This window comes from Anoplophora glabripennis, unplaced genomic scaffold (assembly GCF_000390285.2).
Source record: "Anoplophora glabripennis isolate ALB-LARVAE unplaced genomic scaffold, Agla_2.0 scaffold30, whole genome shotgun sequence".
In the NCBI taxonomy this organism is placed as follows: Eukaryota; Metazoa; Arthropoda; class Insecta; order Coleoptera; family Cerambycidae; genus Anoplophora; species Anoplophora glabripennis.
This window is the reverse complement of record NW_019416226.1, coordinates 212,769-235,654: the sequence shown is the minus strand read 5'-3', so window position 1 is coordinate 235,654 and position 22,886 is coordinate 212,769. Positions and strand designations below refer to the sequence as shown.

The 22,886-nt window shown below is 32.1% G+C and overlaps 3 protein-coding genes across 4 annotated transcripts; 2 read left to right on the top strand and 1 right to left on the bottom strand.

Annotated features, from left to right (window-relative positions):
- The first annotated feature begins 591 nt into the window (after positions 1-591).
- Positions 592-8,712, top strand: LOC108913123 (ankyrin-2). 2 transcript variants are annotated; one of them, XM_018718612.2, is made up of 7 exons: positions 592-855; positions 904-1,144; positions 1,213-1,379; positions 2,025-2,137; positions 2,198-2,346; positions 2,405-3,076; positions 4,398-8,712. In XM_018718612.2, exons 2-7 carry the CDS (start codon positions 968-970, stop codon positions 5,157-5,159), a joined length of 2,040 nt encoding a protein of 679 aa, XP_018574128.1. In that variant the 5' UTR covers positions 592-855; positions 904-967; the 3' UTR covers positions 5,160-8,712. The 2 variants fall into 2 exon arrangements, with proteins under 2 accessions (XP_018574128.1, XP_018574120.1); XM_018718604.2 differs by having other exon boundaries at positions 592-1,144.
- A 6,995-nt stretch (positions 8,713-15,707) lies between these two features.
- Positions 15,708-18,123, bottom strand: LOC108913098 (akirin). Its single transcript, XM_018718573.1, has 4 exons — positions 17,662-18,123; positions 16,798-16,955; positions 16,579-16,741; positions 15,708-16,508 (listed from the first exon to the last, which is right to left on the bottom strand). Exons 1-4 carry the CDS (start codon positions 17,870-17,872, stop codon positions 16,498-16,500), a joined length of 543 nt encoding a protein of 180 aa, XP_018574089.1. The 5' UTR covers positions 17,873-18,123; the 3' UTR covers positions 15,708-16,497.
- Positions 18,124-19,724: 1,601 nt separating this feature from the next.
- LOC108912950 (bystin) lies at positions 19,725-21,121 on the top strand. Its single transcript, XM_018718385.1, has one exon. It carries the CDS (start codon positions 19,801-19,803, stop codon positions 21,079-21,081), a length of 1,281 nt encoding a protein of 426 aa, XP_018573901.1. The 5' UTR covers positions 19,725-19,800; the 3' UTR covers positions 21,082-21,121.
- Positions 21,122-22,886: the final 1,765 nt, after the last annotated feature.

Below are 22,886 nucleotides of genomic sequence, written 5' to 3'. Positions count from 1 at the left end.
GTGACTTCCTGTCACAGGTTTATTGTTATATGGACACCTGGGTTTATTTATAAAATAAAATACTGACCACAGTATCACTTTAGGATGACCAGAGAATCGCACTCCAAACGTTTTTAAAGATTTATTTGACCAAACGCCACAAATTTGCTTTTATAAAAGAGGTAGGTAACAATTATTTTAAACTTCTATTATATATCTTATTTGTTTTGTCCATGACTGTAAGTGGACAAATATAGGTATTGATTATTTTTAAAAATATAGGAATTCATATCAAAAGACAAAAAAGGCTGGTTAGATATAATGAATACAATCATATCGATATAACTGTTTTTTTTTTTATATAGAAATAGAAACAGATAGGTACATTGATATAATTAAATCGAGAAAGGTGACCGCACAACTTGATTTTAATGTTATATTTATATATTCGGCCTATTAATATTTGCAGCGTTTAACAATAACAATAATCCAAAATAAAGATTTCCATTTAAAAAATTTGCTACCTGCCATCTATTGGGCAAGGGCATATAAAAACAAATATCTGACAATTTATTGAATTAGGGACAGAGGGCGCCACATGGTTATTGATTATTGCAGAAGTTTATGTCTCAAATTGTGCTCGATTAATAAAACATTAGGATTCGTCGAATAAATTTGTCATGAGTTAGAAATGTGATCATAAATTTGCAGTGACGTCTATCAATTAAAGAGTGTAACAACAAAGGATTGTTTACGTCGTTGGAAAATTAATTAAATAACCTAACATGTCTGCTACCCCTCCATTGACGGTCACTTTTTTGCCAATAATTTGTTAACCACACCAGAAGAGAATGAATGATTAAAAAATCGTCGAAAGTAAGTACGAAACGAAATACCGCGTATGCTCAGAATTCTCTACTCTAGGTGCTTCCCACCCCACAAGTATTTAATAATGTTCAGCATATTTTGAAATAACAATTTTTTTAAAATGGGAGGCTCTGTGAGCCAGGTATTCCAATCGGGGAGCGCTTTGTTATCAAATGGCCATGGACATAAAGTCTCCGAATCGACCAGACAAAAAGTACAAACTATATTTGACGCCCTGCGTGCCAATCCTAAAATTGGAGTTCAAAGATTAGAAGGGCTGTTGCAGCAGATACCCAAGGTAATTTTGATTTAGCCTTCTGCTCACCCATTTTACATTGTAGTCCTGTTTTCATTATATCATTTTAGAATGAGAACATCCTAGCAATCCACGATGACGCAGGGTACAACTTGCTGCAGAAATGTGTGGGTGCCAATAATGTCGAATTAGTTAGGTGGTTGTTGGCCCGACATACTGCTGCAGACGTTAACAGGTTTCCTTGCAGTCTTCCCCTTCACATCGCTTGTCTCAAAGGGTTAGTAAATGTAATTTTTGGCTTTATAACACTTTGGGGCAATTGTTACTACACATTGATGGATTTTTTTTTTTCACTTTAACTGAAACATTCCATAAATAATTTTACGTGACGGTGGTTTATTTTTATGTATATGTAGCAGTTTTAAAAATTATTTTTTTTTTCTGCTTCATAGCCATTGTTTTGTAAATGTCATGTTAAAATTGTATATTTTGACCAATCTTAACCAGAAATTATTGGTGCTTTGGTCTTCCACGTTGTAGATTGTTGTATTTTTTGTAGTTAGTTGGGCAAGGTTGTTCTTTATCGTTAATTTTTCATTGTAGTTGTTCGTGTAATAATAGTTTTTCTGTTTTGTGTTGATTTAGATTATATTTCTTCGGGTTAGGTTAAATTAGGTAAGTTAGGATGAGTAGGATAGGTTGTTAAGTTAGATTAGGTTATGTTCGTTACAATTTTTTATTTATATTTCTATAAAATCTCTTTTAATGTTTCCTTTAACCTTCCTTACATTTTTGTCTATTCTACTTCTTTAATAGTATACTATTGTTGTTCATTTAAAAAATTTGCTGTTTTTGGTTGCCCTAAAGTGTTACAGACCCTATTTTTTTTCTGACAAGTTTTTTCTGTTGACTTAATTTTTAGACATGACGATTGTGTTGAGTTGCTCCTGAAGCATGGGGCAAAGTCTGATGTAGAGGCCAGGATGTGTTGGCCTGGGCCCCACAGTAGCAACTGTGAAGAAAGGGGGAAATATTGTGAGTAGTTTTTAATCGGAAGAAATAAAACATATTTCTAAGAACGTATTCAATCTGTAGCTTCTGCCATTCAGCAAGAAGAGACATGTATCGAGAGAGACAGTAGAGAAAGAGTCCCCAGCAAACTCCAGTCTGCAATCTACTATGCTCTAGACGGGGACCAAGTGAATATTTTAACTATGCTTTCACAACGAGAAGAAGACCCCTGGGTAAGATTTAGAGCATAAAATTGCATTTATTGAGATTACTGTTTATTTTCTCGCGTAGAACGGCATATTTCGTTCAAGAAAACCCCTACTTCATGCGGCCTGTGAGAGAGGTGCCTGGCGGTGCACCCAATTTCTCGTAACGGAGAGATCTGACGAAATACACATCTTAAAAGACGAATATTACCCCATCCACTATGCCGTTCTGCATGACAGCAAATTTTTAGAGTTACTGATAAACGCAGGTGCCGACACGACCGTTAGAACCTGCACGCAGCAAATGACGCTGCTACACGTCGTTCTCCTCGTCGCGCACAAGTCAGCCGAAGACACTATATCAACGATTCGACTTCTGCTCGACCACGGCTGCAAGGAGCTGATAAACACCCCCGATAGTTTAGGGAATACGCCTCTACATGCCCTCATAGTCAGGTACGCCTTGGAGGAAGCCCAGTACGGTTACGACAAGTGGAACAAGTGGGATATCTTGCATTTGGTGCGCTATTTGATCCAATCCGGGGCGAAAACTTCTATAAACCATACGGGGAACTCTGCGGTGGCTTGCGTCTTGCGTCACATACGGGACTGGGACGTCTGTTACGAGTTGTTGCAAATGCTGCTCACAGAGGGCGATCCTAATATGGTGGGGAGGGACGGTTCGGTGCCTTTAATGGTCTGTTTGGTACCCTTGATCAACAAAGATCCACTGCATCATTTTACACACAGTATGAAGGTAAAGAGATTACACAGGGTGTATACCAATATACCGGGTGGCTCATTTTAATCGATGCACCCGAATATCTCTGTTGCTAAGCCGAATAAAAAAAAAATGTTCAGACAAATGTTATTCAGGATAAAGGGGGTCACCTAACTGCAATAATAACTTTGACCTTGGTGTCAATTTTCAAGGTTATTTGAAGGTCAAAGGTATTTTTTTTAAGGGGAAACCCTATTTTTCACTCCGGATTCGGGAAGAGCGGGAAATTTTACGTTCAGAATGGTAGTTTAACAATTTTAGAGTGACCTTGAAAAGGTCAAATCAAGATTAAGAACAGAAGTGAAATTTTTTATTTAATAAAATTGCTTCTAAATGATTTTCATAATTGACATTACGGTCAAAATGGTCAGTCGTTGGCCCCTAAGCCTACTAAACCACCAAGTATTAAAAAAAACAGCTTCTGGACGAATTTTCAATATTTGACCTTGATTTGACTTTTTCAAGATCACTAAAAATTGTTAAACTACCATTCAGGACGTAAAATTTCGCGCTCTTTCCGAATCCGTTGTCAAAAATAGGGTTTCCCATTTATAAAAATACCTTTGACCTTCAAATGACCTCCAAATTGACACCAAGGTCAAAGTTATTATTGCCCCCTTTGTCCTGAATAACTTTTGTTTGACTTTTTTTTTATTCGATTTAGCAACAGAGATATTCGGGTGCGTCGATTAAAATAAGACACTCAGTAGAAAACTGGGAATTCGGGGAGATGCAATTGTGGAGGAAAATGTTTTAAACAAAATTTGTAGTGTTTTGAATGACAGATTCGGTGGTGACTTTTGATTTAACCTTGACTATAAGTTGCAAGGTCAAGCCAAGATCAACTCATAATCTAATATAATATGCTGATTTTTATGCCAGCAGTCAATATGGTGCTGAACAATTCCATCCATCATTCAATCTTGTTCAGTTATTTAGAGAAAAATGACTTCTAAATAACCTGCAACGATACACTAGAAAACTTTTCTGATCCCAGATTTGGACGTAAATTTTGACACTTTATCGATTGGTGTCATAAAAAAATTAAGATATTCCATGTAATATTTTCAAGTTGACCTTGATTGACCTTCAGGTTTACGTCAAGGTCAAATTCAAGATCACCAGGCATAATCATTCTTTGTTAAATATTTTCATGGAGATAATGTTAAAAAATGAAAAATTTGTCAAATCCATCTGGAAAGCTGAATTTATCAGAATTTTTTGGCCAAAACTTGGTATACACCTCTATTACAGGAATTCGACTGTACCATCTTTCACACGTTCCGTCGTGTTACAGGTCTGTTACTTAAACTGCATAAGAATCCTCCTGGAAAAGGGTGCGAATCCGAACTGTAGCTACAGGGCGAACCTCACCCCTTTACACGTCCTGGTGTTTACCGTGTCGGAGAACATAACCCTGAACTGTGACATACAGAAAGAATTGAACTTCGAGTTCATCAAGAACTTACTCATACTTCTCCTGATGCACGGTCTGGATCCCAATGTCCGGGTCAGCATACGCACCCAGCACATCCTGCAGTCGTGCATGGACATGATCCAGAACGTGCGCGAATGTAAAGACATCCACTACGTGTACGACCTTACGCTTACTCTCATCCAATACGGCGCGAATCCGGATCTGAGCCTGAATATGTCGGAAGCAATAAAGAATCACCCGTTACACTCGCAGAGCATCTGGAAGACGAAGAACTACATACTGTACTACTACATAATGCTGATTTCGAGGAAGGAGAACTTAATCACCGATCCGAACATAAGTTTTGCGAAAATCATAATGTTGTTCTATCACGTGATGCAGCACAAGCCGCTCTTCGAGTGTCTGAAGATCTTGCATACTCAGCAGTTGAGTTTAGTCCCGGGTAAGATGACCGACCCGCTGACTTTCATCATTCGGGATCTTTACAAACGGCCCAGAACTCTCAAGCAGATCTGCCGTGTTAAAATCCACAACTGTCTGGATCGGAGACCAGGGCTCTATATCAACAAGCTGAACCTACCGAATCAGTTGAAGGACTATTTGTTAAACTTTCAGCCGTGAGTGTGACGGTGTGCATGATTTCTGAATGGGTTTGGAATTATTTCAGATGTGGAGCGTTTAGATATTTTACAACGAAAGAATAAGGTTTTGCTAAACTTAGTTCGTTTTATTCTAATAGGGCGTTAACGAAAAATATGTGAAATTTTAAATTTGCAGGGTGTAACTTTGATTAGGGGTCATATTTATATGAAGGCTACGTTTGGCATTTGCTTTGTTTTCTCTAATTCTGTTGTGAAAATTTGAAAATTTCAGTCTATTTTTTAAACTTATTTTCATAATTTTCATACCCCGCTGCTGGACAGGCTAACGTAACCTCAAATAACAGCATGCGCATTGTTGTCGAATCATATCACAGAAATTTAACAATGAAGATACATAAACACATTATACTGAAAAACTATTACCTCATGAAGAAAATCGTGACATTACAAACATCGATAAGATGAAAACTACCAGAATTAACGTTGTCTTTGTTGTTTGCCCACTTAGTGATCTGTTGTCATATCACATCAGGTGGATTATTATGTAGTTCACCCAAACTGGGTTAGTATCAAATAATCGTTGAGTCTGAGATTCACAAACTAAACACGGTGCTTCAAATCTGTAAATTAGTAATTTAATTTATTTTTATTACATAAATTTTATAAAACATCCAAATTAGTTATTTTTAAACATAAATCAGTTTTTGCATGACCACTCATTAGTTTAATCAACCATGGAAAAAATAAAAAAAATTTTAATCATTGGCATTAAAAAAATATGGTGACTTTAAAATATGTCGCAAGAGCAATCTATTTTTATGAATTAATTTTCCATTGCAATTTCGTTCTCTGCCATTCCGTTATTGTTATACAGTAGATATAAAAAGGTAACTACAGGCTACACCGATAAGCGTGCACATGCATCAAAGTTCGAGAGCTGTTTAGTGACGGCGTAGACAAAGATTTAAGTGTAGTTTAAAAAACTGATTATAACTCGTCTATTTATGATTTAAAAAAAATGATTTCAGATTAGATTCTGGGGAACACCTATAATTACCCCCAAAAATGATTCCCCCTACTTAAAGTTACATCCATTATACCACCCCTGCCACAACTTTTTCTTAAAAATATAATTCGTAGCAGATTTCTTGACCACAAAAACATTTGCAGGCAATAAAATTTGATATTAGCAGTGTCTCATATTAACGTAAGATTCACCTCTATCTGTATGGAAGCGGGGGAGGTGTATTATTATTTCGAAGGACGTGAAATCATTGCGTCTTGGCGTCTTATTATATTGTGCCTAATTAGATTATGATCTATTCTGATTTTTTACAATTCTCTTCTTTAAAAAGTGGAATCGAGTTTAAAAGAAAACGTCTTATGAATCATAGAAAGTTTCTGAAATACTTCTAAAACGAATTTAAAAATAAACATTTACGACTTTCTCTAAATATATTCATTTTAAGTTTTTAATGTGACGTGGTCCTCTCTAGGAATTTCTTTCAAATACTGAGGCGTAATTTATTCAAAGTCCAAAGTACCATTTTCTATAAAAATATCGGTATAAAGTGTTTGAGAATTTGTTAGGGCTCTCGTAAATGTTTAAAATTAATGTGTTACTGTTACATTTTCAGAAATTTTAAATTTAGCCAAGTATTATTAAGAATCTGAAAGAAATTTATATTTAAAAAACTCAAAATCCCGGGAATGAGTAAGGAAAGACAATTTTTTTATTTTTCTATAAACCTGTTATTAATTCTATCCAATAGTCTATTTTTTCGTGTCGTAAAAAGGTAAGTGAATTTGCTGTACTCCCTGTATAGAATGAAGGATATTTTTAAAAAATGACAATATCTTTCTCTACTCATTCCTACATCTTATTACGCTTCTGAGCTGTGTTCGTGTTGAACAGGGTTTTGTGCAGATTAGGTATCAACAAGAAAACTTAGAAATCGTTTGAAATAATTATAAAAGTGCCTCATTTTATTTTTCACATTTTACACTATTTAGTGACTTCTACATTAAAGTATAGGCTATAAATAATTATTTAGTATAGTCAAAAATGCAATTCAATTTGATGAATGGTTTTAAATAGAGGGTGTTGCAACATACCATTGACAAATTTTTGCATCAAAAATTTAAAAAATCATATGGAGGTAGATCTGCAAACGCTCCGATTTTGAGATACAGAATGACAAAGTTTTATTTTACACTTTTTTTAAATATATTCAAACTGGGTGCATTCAATAATTTTTTGAAAACTGATGGAATTCAAATTTTGTCATTTTGACTTCAGTTTATCCTTTAATTTTTCGCTCGTAATTTTATTTTGTATTTTATCACTTTGGCTCTAAGTAAAATTTTGACGTAGTTTCAAATCTGGTGATCCATTTTGTTTTAGATTTTATTAGCTTCCATATTTCTACTTTACTATAAAGGTGAGCTAATTCAAGCAAATTTAAAAAACTCATTTCAGAATGCCTTTTCGTTCTATTAATATTTACTAATTTTATTTGCAAGGCCACCTGAATTTATCTGGTAATTCAACATGTAAAACAAGTGGAAATACACAGGACATAGTACAAAGAAAGCGTTTGTGGGCCCACCTCCATACCTTTTCTTTAGAGACCCACCTGTGTAATTTTGTTGAACTTTTGTTGATTGATTTTTTAAAATGTCCAAACAACTGGAAAATTTAAAGTTCTTGTTCTTAGAATTTGCGCCGTTAAAGGCAGTTGGAATTATGTCATCAAATATATTTTTTATTGCTGTTTTATTTTACATATACTATTTTAAATACCTTCCTATTTGTTAACGAACATAATGTAGATTTAAAAATTTAAAGAAATTTTAAGAAAATAAGCAACATAGTAGTAATATGCATATTATTCTAGGCCCTAATTCAGTGTTGTAAATAAGGAAGTAATAAATAATATATAATATATCTGAAAATGTGTAGAAAAGCAAATAGTTTCAAATTTTAAAAAAATCATATTCACAAATATAGCTGAAAAGTTGTTTCTTGATTATTTTTTGTTGCACAAATTTTATAATATAGTTTCTATATATTTTCCCATGGTATTTTTAAACAAAAAAATGTATGTTTTATGTACTTTCTTTTACATTATTTATTGAATTCCATTAAAAGAAAAAATTGTAAGAGGATACTATTTTACCTATGCATATCAGAAGTGGGCAATACTGCCTCTTACGTTAGTTAAAAATCATTAAACATATTTTTCGTATTACTATCCTTTTTAATGTTTCAGTCATTTTCAAATGTTTATGCCCATTTTTGCTTATTAGAATTGTGAGTGTGTATAAATTAAGAAAAAATTGCATTGGTACGATATTTAATTTTCTAAAACATTTTTTAAGTGATTAAAAAATCTGTCAAAGTCCTAAGGTTAACAAAATATCAGCTCTATAAAATTTATAATAAACTTAAGTATGCCAAATATTACATAAGATGAAATTGTATAGTCTATTTTACGTTAAGGTTAAAATATTATGTGATTATTGTTGAGGCATATTGGTATCAATATTTGGATAAAAATATTTAATATAAAACTATCTATTTAAACGTTCTTTATTTCTGTCCTACTTTGAGACACCTTACATTTTCCGAAACTTAGGTAGGTACATTAAAAAGGTAGGTTCATTAAATACTAATACTAAACCGTTAAGTACCTAATAATTTCTGAATATAATTTTATAGAGTGTAACTAAAATATCAAATCAAACTTCAATGGTTATAAATGTGTACTATGTAATTCATGTAGTATTCTAACAAAGTTTTTTGATTATGAACACTTCCCGTGTTTATATAATTTACGTATACGTACCTACTCTTCTATAACTTTTCATTAAAAATTGTTACATGTAAATATATTTTCAATAATACTCGTAATTTTACCTATCTCGGCAGGTAGTATTTTTGAGGCTAATAAATGATAATTTAAAGTAAACAAAATTGTGAATATGTGAATTGATCGTTAATATCAGTATTTTTCAAATGATTTGCTGATATTATAACTGAATTTATGAACTCATATTTAAAATCATTATTTTTACTTTAAAAATTATTTCGGTTATTTGTCACAGAAATATTAAGTACTTACAAGACACCCTGTATAATAAAAGCGAAATGACCCCGTCATTTATCATCAAGAACGGCCTGCCATTGAAGGCCTTTTTAGTTCACCCTGACTGTCGGTAGGTGCGCTACGGTTCTGCTTCTCTCTTTTTTTTAGGAGCTCAATTCCGTTTTCGTATATTATTATGTTTTGTGTGGGTAGCTCTTCGTCATAAATATACATTTTTTTAAAATTAAAAATTAAAACAACTGCGTTATTACCACTTAGATACTGTTTGACTTGACGTTTGTTAAAAATAATGTAAGTGCCTATTCGCCAGAATACGCAAAAGTACTTTGCCCAGTCCAATGCGGAAAAGTAAGTTATATGCAAGGTTTAAACATTCTAAACTCAAATGCACCCGGAAAAGTTATCAATACACGGCTTCTCAATGTTTTGCAACTTTGCAGCCACATACGTATTTTTTTAAATCTTGAAAACCCTACATCTTAAAAACGAAGTGCTTCTGAGCACGTCTAGTTTTTTTCGTTTTTGTGTCGACAGATAAAAAGAATTGTGGTAAATCTTTTACTCTTTAATTACATATGCAGTCAAACATGCTCATATATCAAAAATGTACATCATATTATCGTATACCCCCATATGTTGAGCTAATTTTTTAACACCCAATGTGAAGTCTGCGGGAATTTCGAAGTTCTTCCATGGTGGATATTCTTCCGTAGTTTCCGAAGTGCTCTTATTGTCTTTAAAAAGTTGCAACAGTTCTTGCTTGATTAGGGGGTTAACACCAAATCTGTAGCATGTACCTTGGGGTGTTTTCTCCGCAATGTTTTTAGTTTTTCTGGCTTTAAATTTCTTCTTCATTGGAAACAAACAAATTTAAAACTGCAGTCAAAATTAACTTGACAAGTGTGTGGCAAAGGGAATTTGATTTTAATATTCTGACTGTGGTGGGAATAGAACGGCGAGTTCATATCATATTCGCGATCGCGAATGCAGCTAAGAGCTCGCCCTCTGGCGGTGACAAGTGATACTAGCGAAACAAGGTAAATATTTCTTCTGTGTGTGACATTTCGTTTTGTATTTTATTTAAAACTGAATTTAGTGTTCGTTTTTTGAACACTGTTATTTTAAGAAAATAGTGTGAGGAAAATTTCAGCAATTATGGATAGAAAGAAGAAACAGTCAAACTATTATTGTTCCGTTCAAGGTTGCTCTTCATGGTCCAAGAAAAATCCAGAATTAAGTTTTCATCAAACCATTGAAGAAATTTTCAAAACATTATTGCCGATAGATAATACTCCCTGAATTTCATGAGGGTTGTTAGTAAGTAAGGGCACTAGTCTGCAGACATAATATAAATTTCTAAATTTAAATTAACTTTGCGCAATTTTCCCATATAGTCCCACATGATCAGCCTTAAAAACTGCCTCTCCTAATATACAACGAGAGTTTTCGTTAGCATATATGTAAATAGGAAATGTATTTCACAACGGATAAGTTCATAGTTATAACTTAATAAAATGTACATTACATTGTAATGCTAGAGTAGACATAAAGTAGACATAAATACTTGCCTTAAAATTTATTTATGAAATATTTGAAACCTATAAAATAATACAAAAGTGAAATAACCGCAGTTTTATAACAAAATTACTAATAATAAAGGCAAATAAGACAAATGTTGTTCAAATTAATGTGTAAACGCGAACGGCAATGTCAAAATTACCTTGTTTCGGAGCTTACTGCTTTCGCCGTTTGGTGCGCTTGCATCTTAAAAATTATCGCGGATTATAGGTCTTCTCTGCCTAATGACGTCATCAACGAACAGTGCAAACAAACGTCATATATTTTGAATAAAGAAACTATTTAAGATTTAAGTTGATCGTGTACGTAAAACGTACATACAATGTTCACATTTATATGTGGTGTAAATCATGTTTAAACTTAGTTTAAGGTTTAAGTATGTTAAATGGAATGTAGGCTTAAATATTGAGACAAAATAAATATTTTAGAGTTTGAACCATCGTTATCAGTTTAGCATGATGTGAAGATGTTTAGGCTGTGACAGTTCTGGAAATGTGGTAATTAAGAATAAGAAAATGACAAAAAGTTATATTTTTTGCCAGTCTTGTTCCTTAGTGACATCACCTTATGCATGTAGGCACACCATATCATATTCAAACTACGATTCTGACCCATTTCTTATGTGCAAAATACATTTTTTAGTGTATATTGGCCGAATTTGTGTGGACAAGGGCAAATGAAACTTTCTTAGTAGTATTAAGTAGCCCAATTTTTTTTATTAAACTTTAGGTAATTTAACATAATTAATCTTAAATGTTAAGGCAGATAGATAGTAACCAAAACAATTATAAACTAAAATGGTAAATGAAAATAGTTTATTATGGTATAGAAAAGCTAAAATAAATAATAAGCCACATTGTGTACACAGAAGCTAAAAAAAATAACTACATCCATAGATGGCTAAATCTAAAAATAATAATTTTCACCTTATCTTCTAAGCTACAAGTTTTTGCTAACATAGGTACCTAACGACAAAAAATAGTAACTTTTAATTTCATCTTAAATTATTCTATAAAATACTAACATCTTAGATGGGATGATAAACCAATTTGTTAACTCTTTTCTAGGCATGCATGCGAGTTAAAAAATCATCTGCTTAAAGTTCTAACAATCACTAAAATTAATAGAAAAATAGGGAATTACACTCTTTTATTTAGGCAGCTTTACTGTTTATACCCCACACAAATGATTTTTTAACCATCCTAATATGGCAAAGTGGTCTTGTCAAATCTTAATTAATTCTTCACACACGTGAACGATAACAAATATTGTCTGCTCTTGTCCGCAGGAATGTGTGACGCCGCTAACACTAAAAATTATGTGGGATTCTCACATATAAACAAATGTACATAAACATTCACACACAAAAAAAATACAGGAACGTGAAGTAAAATGAAACAAGCGCTCGAGTAACTTTTTCATTTATTTATTAACACAAATATTTGTCTTGCCCTACCTATATATCTAGTAAACTCAAGAGTTAAATTAAGGCTAAACAATTAAATAAAAATCTAAGCATGTCAAAATATTCGTAATTTTCTGCGTAAGGATTGTTCCATTTTGATCAACAAAAGTCAAACTTTAGTGTTTATTTCAAACCCAACGATTACTATTTACAACTGATTAACCTACCAGTTCACACATTTTCAGGGAAGGAATACTTATATACAGTGTTGCAATATTTTACCGACAAAATGGTACAGGTGATTCCTTGATCAAAAATAAGTTAATTTGTTTTAGAAGAGATGAAGATGGACTGCTGCTAAAATGATCTGGTCGGTTAGATCACTAGACCTGAAACCATGTTAAAATTTTACTAAAAGCTAGCCAACAGGTCACCACTATTGAGCCACATTTGAAGTGAAATAAATTCAAAACGAGGATAAAACAGTTGTTTTTCCTCAAAAAAAAAAATTGGAAGGACTAAAAAATTTGTGCTTCCAAAAATAGTAGCAACCTGAAGATTATTTTGAAAAATAATTTGTATATTTTCAGTTCTTAAAAAAGTGTAGAATGTACCAAATTTCTTAAAAAGGTTTAAAATTAATATTTTAGTCTCAAAATCGAAGGGTTTGCAGTGAATAGTTTGATCAAACAGTACTTGTAGAATTTTGTAGAGGAAATATTGCAACATCCTGTATAAAGAAGCAAATGCATAAAGCAAAGCCAATAAAAATCCTGAGGCAATTCTAAAAAGAACCATTACAAAAATTACTTCAACCAAGGTTTATTGAAATTGGGTTTACTCGTTCTGCTTTTACCTTATTAACTAAATAACAGACCCGATTGTGTATGTACATACAAAATTAACACAACATATTCAACTACCAGCACGAGTACACTCTTAAAGTTATAATGGCTGTTGGTGTTGACTGTTATTTTTTACGCCCTGGTAACAAACTGAACTGTAAAATTTTTCACGAAAAAATATAAATAAAACGAATACCACACTTTTCAACATGATACAGGATGTGAAGAAAGTAAACTAACAAATTTCAGATATATAGAAATAAAAAATAACATTGCTAAATCATACATGTAACTCTTTTTTAATCCTTAAACGCTGAAATTTTAAATTTTAATTTTTACGTATTTCCCAGAGCATTTTTTTTAAAAACTTGTATTTAAAAAAAGAATATTGTTATTTTTACATTACAATTTTTTTAATTCTGTTCAACAGAACTCGTTATAGGAAATTGACAATATTTTCTTCCAAACATAATAAAAAATTAATTATCTGTTTTTTAAAAGTCTGGGACATAGACATGGGGGGGGGGCAAGGGTGTGCACAGCCCTCCCCAGAAAAAAAGATCTATTATCATCTTTGTCATATTCGTAAATCGCTGACTGCGCGACCTATTTTTTAGAATGAAATTAAAATGTGTTCAAATTTTATATCCGTAAGTTGCTGATTGCAGACCTTTTTTTATTTTTTTTTAGAGGCCTCCATAGAGCTTGCAAAGTAAAAAATCTAGCTACGCCCATGATTACAGAAATTCAAATTTTTTCAAAACAATACCCATCACCTTAACGGATTATTTGAAAAAATTATATAATTTATTCTTATTATTTCTCCGAGTTCTATATGCCCTTGAAGTTTGTTGGTTTATTTTGGTTCCACCTCTATATTTTTATATATGCATACATTTTGATACATATTTTACGTATTGTTTAAAAAAAAATTAAATCAAAGTTAACTGCTAAATCATAAACTAAATTGTCTTCTTTGTAATACCTGGTGTTACGATTTGGATGGTGCCTGGTGAAAATTAAAGGGGTCATATTTTAATAATGCTTTTTATGCTCATACAGAGAACTTTCATGACGGAAAAATTTCAAACAGAATTTACAAAGAAATTAAATTGGGGCAGCTGACTAATTTCGAAAGGATTGCACAATATGTTGTTTTTATAGATTTTTGTTTTTTACAAAATTAAATTTTCTTTGGAGTTATACATATTTGAATTTTAATTTAATAATATTCAATTTTTCAAACTTCGTAATGCTATAACTATGAAAAAATAAAATTTTGAGATTAAAAAAACCAACTGTTGGTTATAAAAAAAATTACTGTTACAAAATCAGCAACCCTTAATTTCTTTCATTTTGTAAATTTTTTCATCAAAAATGTTCTCTATGTGGGCCTAGAAATCATCCCCTAAAAAATGATATAGGGATTATTACCAAAATATGATCGCTTTAATTTCCACCAGCCGCCACTGCAAAATGACTACACCGAGTTTTAGTCTTTAATATAGTGGCTCAAAAAATGGTGTGACAAAAAATATACCTATCCACCATTCCACTGAAATACTAATTAATTGGTAATTTGCTGTTTTAATAGTTAAAATATAATGGTCTTAAAACACCCTGTATAGTAGGGGGCTCAAAAAAAGATTTTTTTTTTCGAGTCTTGTGAAAATATGTTAGTTTATTATGTTTTAAGAGCCCCTCAAAAAATCAGCTCAAAAAAAATTTTTTTAGTCAAGATTTTTAAAAATTTCCAAAATCGTCAAAAAATGATTTTTTTTCTCGTTATTTTATCATTTTCTAGATTGAAAAAAAATCTCGAATCTGAAAATTGGAAATCGATATTTTAATTTCTAAAGGTCACTCATAATTATTTTAACTTTCAAAGTAGTGTACTTATGTTTTCGAGCGACGTCTAAAACTAAATATCAACGAACTAATTTTTTTTTATTGAATTTGATGAGCAAAATAGAAATAAATCACGACACTTGAATTTTAAAAAATTAAAAAATTATAAATATTTGATACAGTGCGGCAGTAAATTTTGCCTCGAGAAATTTTTTAAGTGCCGTGAATTATTTCTTTCCTTTTGTTCATCAAATTCAATAAAAAAAATTATTAGTTCGTTGATATTTATTTCTAGAGAAAACATTTTAGGAACACTACTTTTAAAGTTAAAATAATTATGAGTGATCTTTAGAAATTAAAATATCGATTTGAAATTTTCAGATTCGAGATTTTTTTCAACCTAGAAAATGAAAATAAAAAAAAAAATAAATTTTTGACCATTTTGGAAATTTTTAAAAATCTTGACCTCTAAAAAAAATTTTTTTGGGCCGATTTTTTGAGGAGGGCTCTTAAAACATGATCATATTTTCAGAGACACCCTACTGTATAGTATATTGAAACTGATACTGCGGACACTAAGCAATTAATAAATAAACAAATGATTTATATTTTATTCTCTCAGCTCTAAAGTACTTACAAAAAAAAAATTAAATCAATTTTATCCTGACATTTTAATGTAAAGTTCGAGAGCGGAAAATCTCCGGAAATTAGGATAATTCAGTGTGTATCGTCTAAAAAGCACAATTTTCCAAGGTTAACTGGAGTAACATTAAAACAACGTCTTCGATTTCTCAACAAAAACAAGTTCGAGGAACAAATATTTTATTAACAACTATCCTTCCACATTTTTAGATCGTTTAAGATCCTCTGAAAAATAAATATAGGAAACATTGGATTGCAAAATTGATGTCTTACAAAATCATTCCAAAATTCAATCAATCCCACAATTGATCTTTTTAGAAGGCACTGTATATTTTGTCTTTTGTGATAAATGCTTCGTTAACTTAATCTAGAAATAATCACTACACATTCTTTGCCACCACTTAATACGTCAATAACTTTTCGACTGCGACGATGATTCTTGCTACGGTAAGTTTGTTTTAATTTACTTCACAGGATTACAAAAAAAAAATTAAACAAAAACCAAATCAGTTGCATAAATAAAAGTATACTTAAAAACCTAGAAAATGACAAAGTCCTTACTCATAACATCGTAACAACTTTCCGGGCAAACTCCGTAAAGATCATTCATTCACACAGCACTACGTGACGACTCATCAAACTCCAACAAAGTATCTAGAAATCAACACATCGAAATATCTGTAGCGCTCTATAAAAACATATTTACAGAAATAATAACAAGTATAATATGTATCAATTCCTAAGATATTACAAATAAAGTTGGTATATTATATATACAAAACGCCAGCAAGAAGTAGGGTTATGTTCTAAGGCATCTTGCAGCGACAATACGACTTCTTTAATATGTAGTGTATAAACGATAGTTAACGACTTTATAAGTGGCTTGTGGATATACTAACAGCGCTACGCCATCGGGTTTTCTGTGACGTCTTATGATAAATCTGCAAGAAAAACACACTTATGTTGCCAACCGTTTTCTCTTAATAAAGAAGAAAACTTCCATCTACTTACAACTTGGTGCTGCTGAGTTGCTATAATTTTTGTGTATTTGATCATAAGTGAACTTAACAAAGGCATCATATTGTTCTGCAAGTTTAGCTGTTAATACATTGTCATATTCTTCCCTAATTTCCGATTCACGTTCTCTAAGCATACGTTCACAGATTAGACCGACCTACAAAGTTGACATTAAAAAGAAATAAATCTAATATCTTTCTCTGACAGTGCTACCTGTTTAAATGTGAATAGAGCTTTTTCTGAGCGAGAGGGAGACTCAGAATTTTCTCCTCCGGAACTGCTACCATCTGAGTTTTCCATCATACTGTATTGTAATTGTTTGCGTCTTTGTAATCTCTTCAATTCAGCCTTAATGTTCTCAGCCATATATTCTATAAAAGCGGGAAATAAAGCAAAAAAACTATATTTCGGTTGATATAGCAACTAGAGAAAAATCTATTTTAAAATTTATTTTTTCATGTGAGTGATAGTTAACTTTAGGCTTGATTTTATATGTTAATTATTAAATCCGTTGATTACAGGAAAACAAATTAGATAAAATTTATTTACCGACTTCGAATATATCCACAAATAAAGTTAAAAATAAAAATAGGTCATACGAAAGAATAAACAATGTTAAGTTATAATTACATTACAATGGAACAGGTCTCACCTAAAACTGTTAATTATTTAAATTTTCACAAAAGCCAATGATTTGCAATTCACTGTATAAGTATATTACAAATAAAATTACATTCAAAGAATACACATCCAGACAAATAAATCCAATATTTGTGTAACCTCTGGTCACTTCTTAAAATTTATTATCATGTTCTCTCCATTTCATTGGCAGGAAGAGAGCAATTATTTATTCAAAACTGTACTTAGTATTCACCAGCTTGTTAGATATAATTTAATAAATTATAAAATTCTTAATTTTATGAAAACATCAACTATGTCGTCAATCAGCTGATGACAAATATGTCAACAAAGTATAAATAAAAAAATTAAAACAATTTCATATGATCGATAATATACCCAAACCCAAAGATAAATATTAAGAGTATTATAGTTGTATAGAATGATGTCTCAACTTACCAGGGGTCAGTTTTTTACTCAGAACTTCTGGAAATACAGAGCTTCTTGGAGATGAGGAGCCCGTAGGACTGTTGTGGCTAGAAGTTGTTGGAAATGCCCTTTCTTTTTGAGTAGGGCTGGCACAGAAGGGTATGCATCGTCTTCTTTTAGCCGGCCGTCCTCCTAAAACGGGTTCCCAGTCTAACGATCTCTTCAAAGTTGCACACGCCATTTTTAGTTTGGTCGCTAACAGATCAAAACAAAACTGTCAACTTCACTTGTTTCCGTTACTAGCACAAAAATATACTACGAAATTTACAGATTGCACTGAATTATGCAGAGAAATGCAGATTTTGAGTCTAGAACTGTTCTAATCTATAGATGTCTGAGGATTTGTAATACACTAAACTATCAATATGGCGATGTGAAATACGAGAAGTGACATTTTGGGAGACTTCTTTATAAACGCCGACTCGATTCCCTCATCTTGGGACATGCGCATGCTCGTGTTTTGATTAATGTTAAGGCAACGCCTGAAAGATGGCGCTGCGAATAAAAAAATATATTTCAATTTTTAATAGTTATAGTTTAGTACATTTTATAAAATTGTTCATAAGAAAAGTAATCAGTTACATCATACAAATTTCATTATCGAACGCCTAGTAATGTCATCTTAATATCAATTTGAAAAATGAATGTAGTGAGGATTATTTGTCAGTTGTCAGTGACGTATATAGAAATTTTGTTCCTCTGACACATCAACAGATCCATCAAATTAATTCAAGAATCGGAATATAAGTCGATTTCGAACATAATTTGCATAAATATTTTAGAAATGCCGAATTTTAATATTACGCGACTTCCGCTGCGTTTATTATTCCAAATGAGCCGTTCTGCTGCACTATAATTGGTCAAAACGTATCAGGCAACCTAGTCCCTAGTCCCTTATCGAATATTCATCCTATTCTGTGCTGTGCGTTAGGCTTTAGTAATTTTGTTTTCTCACTTTTTTCAGTCTTTATCAGGGCCCGAGAACTTATACTTGAAAAAATTGTGAAACTCTGGGAACCACGTGACTTGAGATGGATATACAAGTTGGGGAAAGGGTCTATAGATGTCGCCATAGATATTTTGTAGAATAAATTTTGACAATTGCAATTATGAATCATTTCATGTCATTCTTGTTCATGTTTATTGTTTATTGTTGGTTAGGTTTGGCGAGTGTTGGTGTGTGTTGTTTTATTAGATATTTCATTCACATTTATTTATATAACATAATAATGTCTGATCATCATATAATCACATTTTTTTATTAATAATAAAATGTTGTTTTTTTGTTTTTTTTAATAAAAAATGTGATCAGAGGTAGGTAGTTTTTTTTTATGGATATCAACACAACGAAAAATTTAAAGTTGCATAATAAATCTCTATTACAAGAATTAATCAAAGATTGGTTTAGTAAAATTATTTACTTGTAATATTTTTTTATTCACCGTGAAAGCTAATACAATATAGAAAGCACTGAAACTCTATAATCATTTTCACTCTTGTTTTTTCAAAATATGTACTGAAATTTGAAATTTTTTCAACAAACATTTTAAAAAGTTACAGTATCAAAATTATTTCTTATTTTAAGTAGAAAGACTATTAGAGCATTTAAAAGTGTCTTTAATGCTTGAGTGATTTTAATGCTTTTTATCAAATGTACTTATTTTCTCATGGTGACAAAAAAAATTATCTACGTGAAAATTATTTTACAAAATCAATTTGTGAGTGATCTGTGTAGGGTGAGATTTGTTATGTAATTTTAAATTTAGCGGCGGCAGAATACCTAAAACAAATATTGAGTAGGTAGGTATATAGTTGTAGAGCGTACAACTAGATGGCGCTTGCATCTTTTACTGGCTACAGGTAATTTAACTCACTGTATTACCGATAATTCCTAGAAAAGGAAAGCAATAGAAATTGGAGAAAGTGTCAACAGTTAGCGCTGTTAACGACCACGAAATCTGTTCAAGTTTCCTATCTATAGTATCATTTATCTAGGGTCTTTATCCTACACGTGATTGGTTAGGTTTTTAGGTTAAGAAATCTTTCACTTTTTGTTGTGGTGCTGTCCGTTTGCATGATAAAGTATTAATTAATAATAATTAACGTAAAATGGGGAAAACAAAACGAATGAAACCGTCCCAAATGGGCAAAGTTTCTTTAGAAGAAGACATACATAATGCCAGATTTGTTAAAAGCAAAAACAAGAATAAAATACGTCTGCGACAAGATGAAGAGGAACAATTCGTTAGTAGCAACTTATCCAAGAAAATTTTATCTGCAGCTCGTGAGCAGCAAAGAGAAATGGAAACAGATTTTGCACCTGAAGAAGCAGCTCACAGTAAAGCAAAAATTACAAAATTAGATTTGGGCAATGAATCTGATTCTGATAATGAGGAGGAAGGTGATGTACAACCCGAAGATACTTTTTACGAAGACATTGTAATAGATGAAGCTGACGAAAAGGCCATTGAATTGTTTATGAGTAAGAACCCATTACCTCGAAGGACTTTGGCAGACATCATTATGGAAAAAATTACTGAGAAACAAACAGAACTGGAAACACAATTTAGTGATGCTGGTTCCATACAAATGCAAGATATAGATCCTAGGGTGAAACAGATGTATGAAGGTGTAAGAGATGTCCTAAGAAAATACAGAAGTGGAAAGTTACCTAAAGCTTTCAAAATTATTCCTAAATTGAGAAATTGGGAACAAATATTATATATTACTGATCCTCCTAGTTGGTCAGCAGCAGCGATGTATCAGGCAACCAGAATATTTGCCTCGAATTTGAAGGAAAAAATGGCACAAAGGTTTTACAATTTAGTTCTCTTTCCTCGGATCAGAGATGATTTAGCAGAGTACAAAAGATTGAACTTTCACTTATACCAAACTCTCCGTAAAGCACTGTTTAAACCGGGAGGTTTCATGAAAGGTATCTTGTTGCCTTTATTAGAAAGTGGTAACTGCACATTGAGGGAAGCTATTATAGTGGGATCTGTAATTGCAAGAAATTCCATCCCTATTCTCCATTCGTCAGCTGCAATTTTAAAAATCGCCGAAATGGACTACACTGGTGCTAATTCCATAATACTAAGAATTTTCTTTGACAAGAAGTATGCGTTACCTTATAGGGTAGTCGATGCATGTGTGTTTCACTTTCTGAGGTTCCAAAATGATTCCCGTGAGTTACCTGTTCTGTGGCACCAAGCATTTTTAACGTTTGTGCAGCGATACAAAGCCGATATTTCTACTGAACAACGAGATGCTCTGCTGGAACTGCTAAAAAACCAGAACCATCACTCTATAACAGCTGAGATTCGAAGAGAGCTGCAAAACGCCAAGTGCAGAGATTTAGAAGATGCAGTACCAGTAATGGACATGGATTAAGTTGTCACTGAATTGTTTGACAATAAAAATGTTATTTAAAGTTTTTTATTTAATTATTCCCATGAAAATTTGTGTAATAATTCTTCCAAAATTTTATTTCTCTGAAAGGTCTGTACAGAATTCTACCACAAATTCTTGAGGTGAGTAATCGAAAATAGACACAGGGCATCCAAAGTTAATTTTAGGTTGACATAAATAACTCTTAAATGTCACTTTTTAAAAATATTTTCGAGTGTATATTTAAATTTTGTATATTTTATTGTCAATTTGCATACGACAAGTATGATTACCGCACGTAAATAAATAGAGTAGGCAAAAAGCTGACCTAAAAAACAAGCAGAAAGATAGGACTTATCCCATATGAGTAATAAAAACACTAACTAAATATTCAAAATAACCACCGTTTTCATGTGACGCCCTGTATCTCCATAATTATCAACTTTTCTAAGGTCAGATAAGGCAAATCGATTTATTTTCACCTTGAGAATTTGTGGTAGAACTTTGTACAGACCATTCGGGGATACCCTGTATACAAGGTGTTTCATAATGATGTGCAAAATTTTAAGGTGTTTAGAAAGTAATTTTAGGGGGGGGCACTTCCGATACTTTTTCGATTTGAGCCCACCCTGAGAAAATATTCGAATCTCAAATTGTCCTAAAAATTAGCTTTTATTTTTTTTCGCGAAAACGATTAAACTTAGAACTCTCAATTTTGGTACACGTTAACAACTAGTAGAATGATATCTTTTGGTAGTCTTTTTTTCCTGGTTATGAGTTAAACGTTTTTATGCCGTTCCAATTGAGATCGAAGTTTACGAAAAAATGAGAAGAGCAAAAAAGTTTCTAAATTAAATGTAGTATTGAGATATTTTTCTTGTTGGAATTAGCTAACATAGAAAAAAGTTCCGAGAGAAATAAAATCAAGGGGTGCTAATTTCCTTAATTCAAAGACAGACAGGCCAGACAAAAAAAAAGACTACCAAAGAATATCATTTATATAGAGACCGACTGAATGATTTTTTTGGCCGAAGCCGAACTTCAGTTTATGGGTTACCTTCGGCCGAAGCCGATGCCAAAGATATTTTTATTAACTTGAAAGTTTTAATTAAAAACAAAACTATGATAAGATAACATAAAAGTCTGTCAAAAATAAATGCATAATGTTTTGGAAATATAATAATAACAATAATAAATAAAACAACAAATTCTAATAATTTAATATTAAATTATTAAAATATGTCTCTCTTTACGAAATAAATCAGTCTTCACGTTCACTAGTACCACATATTACTAACGGGCACTAATATTAATACTAATACTGCTACTGCCCAGCGTTCAAAAACATTTATCTAACATATTGCACGTAGTCCCTGCCTGATTCGACCGGGGATAGATAAGGCGAAATCGGCGGCTTCGTATGAAAAATTAACTTGTTTTGCTCCGGAAAAAGTAACTTGATTTTTTGTTATCGTTTTTGAGTCTTGAAAATGGCAGTTTTGCATTTTTTCGTACTTTAAATTGCTTATAACTCGGAAACCGTTGATTTTAGGAGCATAGTGCATAGGAACTATTTTGTTTAGATACCCCAAAATACCTAAATAAACTTTTCCGGAGCAAAATAAGTTACTTTTGCAATTTGTTTAAAAAACATTTGTTTAAAAAAATTGTGACCAGGTTACCAGCCGGTAACATTTTGATCCTCATTCAGGGATATCTCACGAAGGTGATTATGCAAAAAATCGAATCCACTAATTTTTTCATACGAAGCCGCCGATTTCGCCTTGTCTAGGAGTTGCAGGTGCAGG

What these genes read in the sequence shown, in the direction of transcription:
- LOC108913123 (XM_018718612.2), top strand. Translation starts at nt 968, where the DNA reads ATGGGAGGCTCTGTGAGCCAGGTATTCCAATCGGGGAGCGCTTTGTTA. An exon ending in TGAAGAAAGGGGGAAATATT is followed by an intron (nt 2,138 to 2,197) that starts GTGAGTAGTTTT and finishes TTCAATCTGTAG; the next exon opens with CTTCTGCCATTCAGCAAGAA. An exon ending in ATTTTACACACAGTATGAAG is followed by an intron (nt 3,077 to 4,397) that starts GTAAAGAGATTA and finishes GTCGTGTTACAG; the next exon opens with GTCTGTTACTTAAACTGCAT.
- LOC108912950 (XM_018718385.1), top strand. Translation starts at nt 19,801, where the DNA reads ATGGGGAAAACAAAACGAATGAAACCGTCCCAAATGGGCAAAGTTTCT.
- LOC108913098 (XM_018718573.1), bottom strand. Translation starts at nt 17,872, where the DNA reads ATGGCGTGTGCAACTTTGAAGAGATCGTTAGACTGGGAACCCGTTTTA. An exon ending in GAGTAAAAAACTGACCCCTG is followed by an intron (nt 16,956 to 17,661) that starts GTAAGTTGAGAC and finishes CCGCTTTTATAG; the next exon opens with AATATATGGCTGAGAACATT. An exon ending in CTCTATTCACATTTAAACAG is followed by an intron (nt 16,742 to 16,797) that starts GTAGCACTGTCA and finishes TCAACTTTGTAG; the next exon opens with GTCGGTCTAATCTGTGAACG.